The sequence below is a fragment of the Maylandia zebra genome, linkage group LG11, assembly GCF_041146795.1.
Source record: "Maylandia zebra isolate NMK-2024a linkage group LG11, Mzebra_GT3a, whole genome shotgun sequence".
NCBI lineage: Eukaryota > Metazoa > Chordata > Actinopteri > Cichliformes > Cichlidae > Maylandia > Maylandia zebra.
The window spans coordinates 24384391-24396621 of record NC_135177.1 but is presented as its reverse complement, the minus strand read 5'-3'; the positions used below and the strand labels follow the sequence as shown (position 1 = coordinate 24396621).

General features: G+C 42.9%; 1 protein-coding gene across 1 annotated transcript; it reads left to right on the top strand.

Moving 5' to 3' along the window:
• Positions 1–3968: 3968 nt before the first annotated feature.
• LOC101481546 (uncharacterized) lies at positions 3969–5248 on the top strand. The gene is made up of 2 exons (XM_004550803.2): positions 3969–4255; positions 4367–5248. Exons 1-2 carry the CDS (start codon positions 4084–4086, stop codon positions 5047–5049), a joined length of 855 nt encoding a protein of 284 aa, XP_004550860.1. The 5' UTR covers positions 3969–4083; the 3' UTR covers positions 5050–5248.
• Positions 5249–12231: the final 6983 nt, after the last annotated feature.

Here is a 12231-nt window from a genome sequence, read left to right as displayed (position 1 = left end):
ATAGGCCTGAACCCCCTCAGTGAGATCATTAACAAGACTGGCTACGGATACCGACTACGGAACGGAGCAGTTATCAGCCACCTCCTGTACATGGATGACATCAAGCTGTATGCCAAGAGTGAACGAGACATCGATTCACTAATCCACACTACCAGGCTATACAGCAATGACATTGGAATGTCGTTCGGACTGGAGAAGTGTAGTCGGATGGTAACAAAGAGAGGGAAGGTAGTCAGAACTGAGGGGATTGAACTACCAGAAGGCAACATTGCAGACATAGAGGACAGTTACAAGTACTTGGGGATCCCGCAGGCGAATGGGAACCATGAAGAGGCCACTAGAAAAGCTGCAACCACCAAGTACCTGCAGAGGGTCAGGCAAGTCCTGAGGAGTCAGCTGAATGGTAAGAACAAGATCTGGGCCATCAACACGTACGCCCTGCCCGTGATCAGGTACCCTGCTGGGGTAATAGGCTGGCCAAAGGAGGAGATAGAAGCCACTGACATAAAGACAAGAAAGCTGCTTACCATGCATGGAGGGTTTCACCCCAAGTCCAGCACCCTGAGGCTGTACGCTAAGCGGAAGGAAGGGGGCCGGGGACTGGTGAGTGTCAGCACCACAGTCCAGGATGAGACAACGAACATCCAAGAATACATTGGGAAGATGGCCCCAACTGACCGAGTGCTCAGTGAATACCTCAGGCAGCAAAAACCCAAGAAAGAGGAGGGAGACGAGGAACCATCATGGAAGGACAGGCCCCTGCACGGTATGTACCACCGGCAGATAGAGGAGGTGGCTGATATCCAGAAATCCTACCAGTGGCTGGACAAAGCTGGACTGAAAGACAGCACAGAGGCACTAATCATGGCAGCACAAGAACAAGCTCTGAGCACAAGATCCATAGAGGCTGGGGTCTATCACACCAGGCAAGACCCCAGGTGCAGGCTGTGTAAAGATGCCCCAGAGACAATCCAGCACATAACAGCAGGGTGCAAGATGCTAGCAGGCAAGGCATACATGGAACGCCATAACCAAGTGGCCGGCATAGTGTACAGGAACATCTGTGCCGAGTATAACCTGGAAGTCCCGAGGTCAAAATGGGAGATGCCCCCAAGGGTGGTGGAGAATGACCGAGCTAAGATCCTGTGGGACTTCCAGATACAGACGGACAAAATGGTGGTGGCTAACCAACCGGACATAGTGGTGGTAGACAAACAGAAGAAGACGGCCGTAGTGATCGATGTAGCGGTTCCGAATGACAGCAATATCAGGAAGAAGGAACACGAGAAGCTGGAGAAATACCAAGGGCTCAGAGAAGAGCTCGAGAGGATGTGGAGGGTGAAGGTAACGGTGGTCCCCGTGGTAATCGGAGCACTAGGTGCGGTGACTCCCAAGCTAGGCGAGTGGCTCCAGCAGATCCCGGGAATAACATCGGAGATCTCTGTCCAGAAGAGCGCAGTCCTGGGAACAGCTAAGATACTGCGCAGGACCCTCAAGCTCCCAGGCCTCTGGTAGAGGACCCGAGCTTGAAGGATAAACCGCCCGCAGGGGCGTGCTGGGTGTTTTTTTTTATATATATATACATACAAAGTACTTCTGTCTCTGATTATAAAAGGGTGGTGTACAATCAACATGTGATTGCTTTCAACACAATCATAGGTCTCTTATCCTATTCAGTAAGAACAAGTTCTGGGCTATCAAAACCTACGCCCTCCCCATGATCAGGTACCCTGCTGGGATAATAAGTTGGCCAAAGGAGGAGATGGAAGCCACTGACATCGAGACCAGGAAGACCACCTTACCATGCATGGAGGGTTTCACCCCAAGTCCAGCATTCTGAGGCTGTATGCTAAGCAGAAGGAAGGCGGCTGGGGGAGTGTCAGTACCACAGTCCAGGATGAGACAAAAAACATCCATGAATACATCAGGAAGACAGCCCCAACTGACCATGTGCTCAGTGAATGCCTCAGGCAGCAGAAACCCAATAAATAGGAGGAACCATCATGGAAGGATAAGTAAGCTCCTGCACGGTATGTACCACCGGCAGATAGAGGAAGTGGCTGACATCCAGGTCCTACCAGTGGTTGGACAAAGTAGATGTGTGATTGTCAACAATCAAGAGATGCCCTCATGAAAGGAAATGCAAAAGGTTTACAAGAAGGTGAAAAACACTTGTTACACTCAAGAACAAGAAGGTCAGATTTGACTTTAAAAGAGCCTGCACAAGCCTGAAAAATGCATAGATGAAACCAGCTTTTGGCAGAACGATGTGAAGAAAAAAGTATGGATAAAGCAAAGAAATAGGTCATCAAGCATACCGAAAGGAATGGCTGCCATTGATGATTTCTTAGGGCGAGAGGCAGGGTACACCCTGGACAGGCCACTAGTCTGTCGCAGGGCTAACACATAGACTATTCACACCTATGGGCAATTTAGTGTATCCAGTTAACCAAACCCCACTAACTGCATGTCTTTGGACTGTGGGAGGAAGCTGGAGTACCTGCAGAGAACCTACACAGACACGGGCACAACACACAGAAAGACCCTGGCCTGATGGTGCAATTGAAGTCAGGACATTCTTGCTGTGAGGCAACAGTGCTAACCACTGTGCCACCATGCTGCCCTTATAATAACTATAATTTCCACAATTTCTCCTTTAATCCTGGGACTCCTTTCCCTCCTGCCTCCTCTCTTTGTTGTGGTTGCTGTTTTGTTGACATGTATGTACCCAAGCTCTTTACACTTCTTCCCTCACAAGCTTTTCCCAGAGTTGGGGCAATGAGTTCAGGGGTTTGTTGACATATGGGTCCTTATATGGAGGCAATGATTGTTATTTCCTAACTGAAAACTTCAAAAACTGAGTTGAAAAAGTTGCTGGAATGAACAGGAGAAATCAACTGAACAGGCTTACAGCTGATATCCTGCTGTGAGCAATATCGGGGCCAGGCCTGAACAGGAAGGGCTTTGAAGCTGGGATGATGAAGTGAATGTATGTGAGAGTGTGTGTGTGTTTTGTCAGCAGACAAGAATAAACAGCCAAGAAAAAACCCCATACAGGATCATATACAATATTTTAAATAGAACTTGTCTGAAAAAATGAAGTAGGCTAAAAATACATAAATCTAAAAAGCTACACGGCATACCCTGATATAACAGCTGAGAAACAAACTCACTGATATCTGTCAGTCTCTAAAGGGTTATAAAACCTTTTATAAGACTTATCTACAAATTAAGAAAACCTGGAACAGCAGTGAAGCTTCCCAGGAGTGATCAATCTATCAAAATTACTCCAAGAGTACATCAATGACTCATCCAGGAGGTCACAAAAGAACCCAGAACATCTAAAGAACTGCAGGCTTCACTTGCCTCAGTCAAAGGATCAGAGTTCATGATTTAACAACAAGAAAGAGGCTGGGCAAAAATGGCGCACATGGGAGAGCGCTAACCAAAAAGATCACACATTTGCCAAAAAAACATCTTGATGATCTCCAAGACTTTTGGGAAACTGTTCTGTGGACTGATGAGACAAAAGCTGAGCTTTGTAGAGGGTTTGAGTCCTGTTACATCTGACATAAAATTAAAACAGCATTTCATAAAAAGAACATCACACCGACACTCAAACATGATGGTTTTAGTGGGGCTGCTTTGCTGCTTCGGGACCTGGATGATTTGCTGTAATTGAGGGAACCGTGAATTCTGCTCTCTACCAGAATATCAGGCTTTCTTTTCTGTGCTGAAGTTCAAGCACACTGGTGTTCTGAAGAAGGACATATTTTTTATTAGCATTGATATTAAAAAATGTAAGTGTCACAAATATTCAAAAAAGAGGAAAATTCTTTTTAACAGCACTGTTTATAATATTTAAATAGAACAGAAATCATAGTAAAGAATATTTTTTTATTTTATCATCAAGGCGTAACGTTTATTCTTGTCCTCCACGCCAGAAGGTGGCGCTGTTTTCTCGTGTTGCACATTTCTCACCTCACTAGTTTCATGTCCGTGTTTACAATCCAAGCGTGACGTTCACGGACCCGCACAAATACGTGTTCAGGAGCCACCGAGAGCTGGCAGCCTCCCGTCTAAATGTCCAGGATGCATTCACTGAAAGCTTTTCTGAGCGAGAGGCTGATGGTGGCCGCGGAGGAGATATTTGGAGCGGTTGAAAAGACAATAGCCGAATACAAAGAGGAGCTCTGTCGTTCAAAAGATCTGGAAATCAGCCGTCTCAGATTGGAGCTGAAGCTTCTCAAGGCAGGTAGGTTTGAATTAAACCCGCTTTATAGCCAAACCCGTGCAGCTTTTCCTTATAATGTCTGTATATTGAGTTAAAAATGAATAACTCCGGCGTCTTTTGTCTTTTGCTCAGAGCCTCCATCAGACAAATGTCTTGCAGCCCAGCTGCTGCAGCAAACCTATCACCGCCACCGTCCTTCTCCTCCTCCTCCTCTTCAGTCAGACCCTGCAGTGGATGCTTCTGAGCCTGAGGCCGAGCCTGAGCAGTGCGAGGAAGAGGAGGAGGATGGAGGCAGCAGCCTGGGGCAGATGGATGAGGAGCATCCAGAGACTTCAGAGGTCAAAAAGGAGGAGCAGCAGAAGAGCCACAGGGACTTCTGGATGGGTCACGATGCTGACCAGCTCGAAGCCCTCGAGTCAGACATCAAAGACTTCATATCCTCTCCTTCCAGTCTGAAAGCCAGTCTGCAGGACCAAGCCTTACATTTCCACCATTACCACCATCACCACCACCTCCACGGCAACGAGGAGGGCAAAGACAAACCCTACAGCTGCTCCGTCTGTGAAAAACGCTTCAGTAACTGCTCCCACCTGGCAGCTCACATCAGGACTCACACGGGAGAGAGGCCGTACAGGTGTGAAATATGCAGCAAGACCTTCATCACGACGAGCGCTCTGAACAGACACCAGACGATCCACACCGAGGGGAAACGCTTTGTGTGTAACTGCTGTGGCAAATCCTTCAAATGGATGGAGTCTCTCGGCAGACACGTTAGAAGTGTGCACAAGAGGGAGAATGTGGTTCAGGATCCATGAATGTGTAAAATTATAATCACGTAGTATTTACCTCTAAAGAAAAACACACGATGAGCTCGAACAGGGAATGTAAAGTGTGAAATGTTAGTTGTGGATTATGTTGGCAAATGTGCATGGATTTCATTATGCCTTGTGTGCATAAACTGTAGCAGCAGTAGATGATGTGAAAATAAACTTTTATAAACTGCTTATAACCTTAGATCGATCCTTTCAGAATAAAATATTGATTAAAAACCTGTTTTGTTTTTATGTCTTGTGTTCTCTGCTTTCCACGGTCAGTTCACGTGAAGGTCTGGCTCAAAACAGGACTTTGGGGGACAATTAGTCCACATGTGTGTTACCTTAACTAAAATAATTTTTACTTTAAAATGCTTAAAATATTTTTACCACAGTTCTTCTGAAACTCCTAAAGGGGAAATGCCCAAAACCTGTTTTCTATATGGGAAAAATCCTGACATATTCTTCCTTTTAGCTGAATGGGATGTGTGAGTCTTTTTGCTGCAGGAATATAAAAAGCAGAAGGAAAAAAGTTACACTTCACTCCACTAGGTGGAGCTTTTCCTTCATAGTTTCCCATCAATCTTAAGTATTTGGCAGGGTTCATATCGCCTCCTGTCCAATATACTCCATGTGGATTTATTTTCTGTGAGCTGGTGAACTCGCATATTAAAAATATGAAGGTAGTCTAGTCACCACATAATATAGGCCTCTGCACCATAAATGCATGCACAAGAAGCAGTGCTGAGGAAACTCTTCTGATTTTTAAACTACAAATACCAAAAGTATTTGTTGTAAAGAATGAGCCATAATTATACATTATTGAATTCATGTATTCACTGAGTTATTTTAGGGACCAAGAGGGATTATCTATGAGCCCATTATGGTTTAAACAGGGATGTTTATGGTTTCTTTAATGTTTCTCTTTGTGTTTATCATCAATAACAGATATTTTACGTGATTTAATGTATTTCATTTATATGTTTGAATCATTTTGATGCAAAAACAAGTTAATCCCACTCATCTCCATCATCACTTTGGGATTCAGTGTTTCCACAGCAGTAAATCTTGCTACTCCAGACGTGTTAGCCATCGTTCACTGTAACATCAACATAGTTGTAGTTTCTCTGAATATTGCACGGCGTAACTTGGGGTGAATTTGAAGTGTCTAGTCCTGGGACGACTGCGGCATTGTCTTAACACACAACTGAATACTCCAGACTAGCAAACTGGTCTAAAACTGCTTTTGATGAGCAGCACCTGGCTTTTGCATACCCTCTAAATTCCCATGGAAACATTAATAACACACTTTACTCTTCACCTGACTGCATATATGAAACAATCTGCTAAAAAGAATCAGATTAAATTCTACTGAAAGCAGTATTAAGGTCACATTATTTATTCTTCATGGAGGCTTGATTTATGCCTCACAAATAACTGAATTAGGCCTGTTTCCTGTCATACATGTGATGCTAGTTAAGCTGAAGACAGCCCAGTAAGTCATGACAGTACTGTGACTTGTACATTTACACCCTCCTTCTGTCTGGAGGACAACTTTGTGTCATTTGTACTTCGTGTACTTGGCTCCTGGTGAGAGACTAAAATGAGAAGTGGTATGAACTAATTAAAACTTGGCTGCTGGGAGGTGGGTTGGTAGCACACTGTCCTGGCTGATGGTGTGTGTAGTAATCTCCAAACTCATGGGCAGACTTGGCAGATATGCCTCTGACTGTAAAATGATATGTTTTCTCCTGCTGACTAAAAGTTTGTAGATCTTGACTGTATTTTGCACCTCATGCTCAAAGTTATACAACTCTGAGCTCCTACCAGGTTTTAAAAAGAGATTATGGCTCACGTTGACTTTATCGCTTTGGTTTAAAGGCACATTTGGACATTCAAGTACTCAAAGTTATACCAAATTATTGTCGTCCTATCATCCATCCATCCATCCATAGCCACTTTCTTAGGTCTGGGTCTGAATAGTGGGGGCAGCCAACTCAATTCTTCCAAGGAGACAACAAGGCTTCCCAAGCCTGCTGAAGGATCTAATCTCTCTGATGTATTCTGGTTTTTCCCCAAGGTCCTCTCCCAGTAGGAAAGGCCTGAAAAACCTCGCCTGGGAGGCACCCAGTAGGCATCCTAGTCAGATGGATAACTAGGATCCAGATATCCCTCCACCTTGTCATGATGAAGGGGTCTGTGCGCCTGTGTAATGCCAGGAGATATATTGTGAGGGCCAATTTACCGCTGGAAGGGTCTCCCAAGCAAAACTGCTTCTGAGTGAGGGGTCAGACAAGAGCTATTCAGAAAACCCCTATAAAGGGAAGAACAAGGGATCTGTTAATCCTCCCCAGGGTAGAGTTGCCTTGGTCCCACCCTGTAGCCAGAAAGAGTAACATGCACCCAGTCCCTCATAAGCCCACCATGTACAGGAGGGGCAGTCTGATCCCCAGTCGCCAAAACCTGTTATAAGGACACTGAACACTGTCACCTCTTTGGTGGGGGCATGTATACAAGTAGTTTCTGTGAGCCAGAAGCTCAAGCATCAGACTGATTTAAGTCACTGATTGATCTGTGTGATGCCAAAGAGAGGATACCTTTAACTCCTTAACTCATAGTGTATCATATTTGATACATTGAAAAACGGGAATAAATATCTCACCACATTTTTAGGCAATAAATTGCAAAAGAAAAAAAAATAAAAGGCCAGATGTAACAAATATGTAACAAATTCATTTATATGTTAATCTATATATCTTTTTTTTAAGTCAGGAGGTTCAATAAATGTTGAATTTAAAAAAAAAAGAATTATTTGATAGTTCAGGCTTTAAACAGTTAATATGGCAAAAATGTAGCTCAGTGAAAAGCATCACCTGTGATTTTTTTAAAAACATAATAAACCAAAATATAAGCTGCATAAAAAGGACAGCTACAACAAATTTAAATTTCTGAGAAACTGGAACAACATGCTTTGAATTTTTACTCAAAATAAGGGAAACGGTTTCCTCAGTGTGGCGTGCAGGCACAGAGCGCAGCACACAGGGTGTTCAACTCTAATTAGTATTTCAGGGTCTGGACAGGGGTGTAACATTTAGGAGACCACAGAACTTTTTGCTATTTTTGATCTTTAAAAAAATAGTTTGAAATAACGGTTTGATTCACCAGGAAACACAAAGACGTTTTTCACCAGCTCCTCACTCCATTTTTTGGCATCATGTGGCCATTATCTATACTCAGGGGTTACATTGGGACTTGTTGTTGCGAGCAGCTGTGACGCAGCATTTTCGCCTCCTAAAAAGTTTTCAGTGGGAGATACATTTAGTCACTTCTTCAGTCGTTTCTCACACTGGAAATGCTACGTCCTGGATGACTGAGCATGCATCAAGACAGCATCTTGGCCTGTTTGTCAGCGTACACATGCAGCAGCAGCAGGGTCGAGTATTTTGTGTTATGTGAAGCTGATATACGTGTTAATCAGCCCATTTCACGGTGTAGGTAATAAAGCTAAGTTCAGGTGTGCAGCAGTAACTGCCCTGTGACCTCTAAACATGAAACATGCAGTGCTTGCAAGCGAGCTGTGTTTGAAGATGTGTTTGTGTTTAGTTTATTTTTATTTCTTGCCTCTCATCCAGACCTGGTTTGGACCCAGCAAGTGCAAAGCCAGACCAGGCCTTTTTGGACAGGAATGTGCCAAGTTTGGTTTGGTAGATGTGTTAATTGTACGCAGTTTGAGGTCAGGATTGGTTTCTTAATATGACTTGATTTGTCTTCCTACTTTTAACTTACTGCAGTTGCCTTGGAATAAAAGCTCTGCTATAAGTAAATTACTGTCAGGGGCTTACTTTAACCGAGATATAGCCCTCAGAGTTTATCAGAATCAGAATCAGAATCAGAATACTTTATTCATCCCGAGGGAAATTAGGGGTTACAGCAGGCAGCACGTTTAATCTTTAAATCAGACATTTCCACCAAGTTACTTTGGGAGTTTTGCATGTAATTGGTTTTGTTAGTGTGTTTGTCCGTTTGTTTGTTTGTTAGCAGTCTAGTGTCCACAGTCTCAAGTATATCGTTTGAAATTTTGTGTGATTGTAGGTACCAATGACAGCTCGAGCTGATTTAACATGAGTGGAAATTGGGTCAATGTCATATCAAATGTGAAAATCAGTGAAAATTTTATATTACCCCCAATTTTTTAGGTGAAATAAAAAGAAACTTCAATTCTAGACCAGTTTAGAAGTTCCAGCCTCAGTTTCCAGAGTCAGTAAGTCAGTCTCTCCAGTGGAGTTCTTCACTGGGTTAGTTTTGGACTAGGCTCTATTCAAGTCTGGGAATTTGGCTGACAGACTTCAATATATAGACAGGTTTAATAAGTCAGTAAATTAATCTAAATGCTGCGTTTCTAAGTTCAGATTTAGGTTGATTTAAAATGCTTCCAGATTGTAAATGTGGAAAAAGCTCAGCAGGCACACTTCACGTCTCATAATAATGTCGAACAACATTATTTTATCGTACTCTCACTTATTGGAGAGAGACCCGCTGAGAGCTCTCATGCACACACAGGTGCTCCTTTCAGTAAACCACTTACAACAACGAGGAGACAATTAAAATAATGACACAATAACGACTTCTGGAGTTTCTACTACAAATCATTTTTATAAAGGACTTGGATTTAGGGAAAGATGCTATGGGACAATTTTCATGAAGTGTGAATACAAAAATGTCTCAACAGCGCAGATGACCTTGTTTTGTGACATCGCACCTCTGGTGTTTGGTAGAACCTCTCAGAAAGTACTTACCTTAAACTCTGTGCTCATATTAAATGTTTCAGGTACAGTCATGAAAAAGAAAGTACTCCCAATTTCAATTTTTAAATGTTATGTGTTAAGATGTAATTGAAAATAATAATCACCTTTAGCAGCAATAACGTGAAGTTAAAGCTTTCTTTATGAATTTATCAGTCTCTCACGTCGCTGTGGGGAAATTTTGGCTCAGTCTTCAGTTCAGTGTGGGTTCATTTGTTTATTCACAGCATTTCAGTCGCCTCTATTCTTTTCTTTTTCAGTCATTGTGTTGTACATTTGCTGCTTTTGCATGGGATCATCATCCTGTTGCACAACCCAATTTCAACCAAGCTTTAGCTGTCGAACACAGATATATTTGACTCAAGAACACTTTGGTATACAGAGGAGCTCATGGTCGACTTAACGACTGCAAGGTACCCCCAGGTCCTGTGGCTGCGAAACAAACCCAAATCCCCCTGTATGTGTATCACACATATTCATCTGAAGACTATCCAACCACTATTTGACAAAAGAAAAGATGGCTTTTATGTGTGCTTTGTTTTATAATTTCACTTGACAGATCTCTGCTGAACATCATTACTTTCTTTCTTCAGATGTTTTTCCTGCATTCCTTTTTGTTTTTTGAGCGTGACCACTGCAGTCCTTCAGCCGCTCCTGAAACCTACAAACATGAACGAACGTGTGCTCATTTGGACCCACTGTGAAATAATTTATCACCATCAAAAGCTTTCTGTCCACTTCTTGCTCTGTGCTGGCCTCTTATTCATCTACAAATGCATTTGGTAAACCCGTGCTTTTAAAATGTGTTGAATTTCATAAATATTTCAAATCAGACTACTCTGTCTTTAATAACAATGTGCCCTTCACATCATGTTCAAACCCAGCGCTGCATTTGCTCCAACACACGCACTACCACATGCTGATCCTCACAGTGACTGAGTTTTTTTTTTTATCCCTTTCTGCGCCTTTGACTCACCAACGCACCACTGCTTCCATTTCTATTCGAATAGGCACTCTAAAACTCAGCTCTCTCATTTGTCCAGTCACCTTTGCCATTCTTTTTATTTGTTTTAAACCTGACTTTAAAAGACTCGCATGGCGGTGATGGCACCCAGACATATGTAGTCACCCCTGCCTTCTTGAGCTGGTTGCTATGGTTTGTGTTCAGCTATGGCTAGTAGTAAAATAAAAGGTGTAATAAATGTTCAATCCCCCTGCTTTGGATGATCTGTCTTCAAAGAATCATTGCAGACCATATGTACACATTCTTGTAAGTTTCACACATGTCTGCATTGCTGGCTTGGAGATAACATAATGCAGCGTGTGTAAATATTCAATGAAATACAATCTGAGTTTCAAGTAATCATGCTGCTTTTTCAAATGAGAAATCGGTGCCCCTTCCTTTTTTTTTTCTTTTGCTGTTTCTCTTCACATCCTTTGCGTGCAGCCGCACCCAATCCTACATTTCAGCCAGACATCTCACATTTGAAATGACTTATAACACCAGCCAATTACAGTCTGTGTTTTGGGGTCTGGCTCATCACTCCCTGCAAATATGATACACATAGAAATGTTGGAGCGATGAGCTAAACATCCCTTTGAAGGACACAGGTGGATGTCGGGGTGGTGGAATGGTTGAAACAGCAGGCAGTGATGCAGGGAAATTCTGCAGCTTAAATAGAATGACAAACCGAGAGGGTGTTTTTCAGCTTGGACTGCTTGCCTAAGCTAGCTCGTAGGTTTGCCATCATTTGTGTCAGTGCACATGTCGATGTCAGAGAGCGAGGTGGCACGGAGGATGGTTGTTATACTGTGGAAGCATTTGCAGTGCATTATTTGTGCCATACTTGTCTGTTATCTGTTTCACATTCTAAAGAAGCACCTGCACTGGTGCCCCAGCTATCAAAGGGAGAGAGGTGACGTACACCCAGGACTGTTGCCCTTACCAGGGTTCAGGGAAATCTAATGAAAATCTTCACTGGATCAGATTCTGATAACATCATTGCTTGTCCAGCTGTAGTTCCCTGTGTCTGATGTAGAAGTTTTTAATCGAACTGGATTGCAAATCTCATTTGGAAGTGTGTCCCATATCCAACTATTAACATTAACTTTTCATGGATATTTTGACCGCAGGAGAAACCTAAGCTCTCAGAGAAATCTTGCACAACATCGGAAAACTATGCAAACTGAAAACACAGAAGAGCCTCACCCGAGTACAACTCCAAGAGGCAAAATATGTGGCTAGGATCACTAAAGCAAAACGTTTTATCAACCCTCTTCATAAAATGCTAGTTTAACTTTTACTAAAGAAAATCATATTTCTGTTTCGATGCTGAAATGGTGAAGATGTTGTCAAACCGATGTGCAGTGGAAGGAGGCAGAG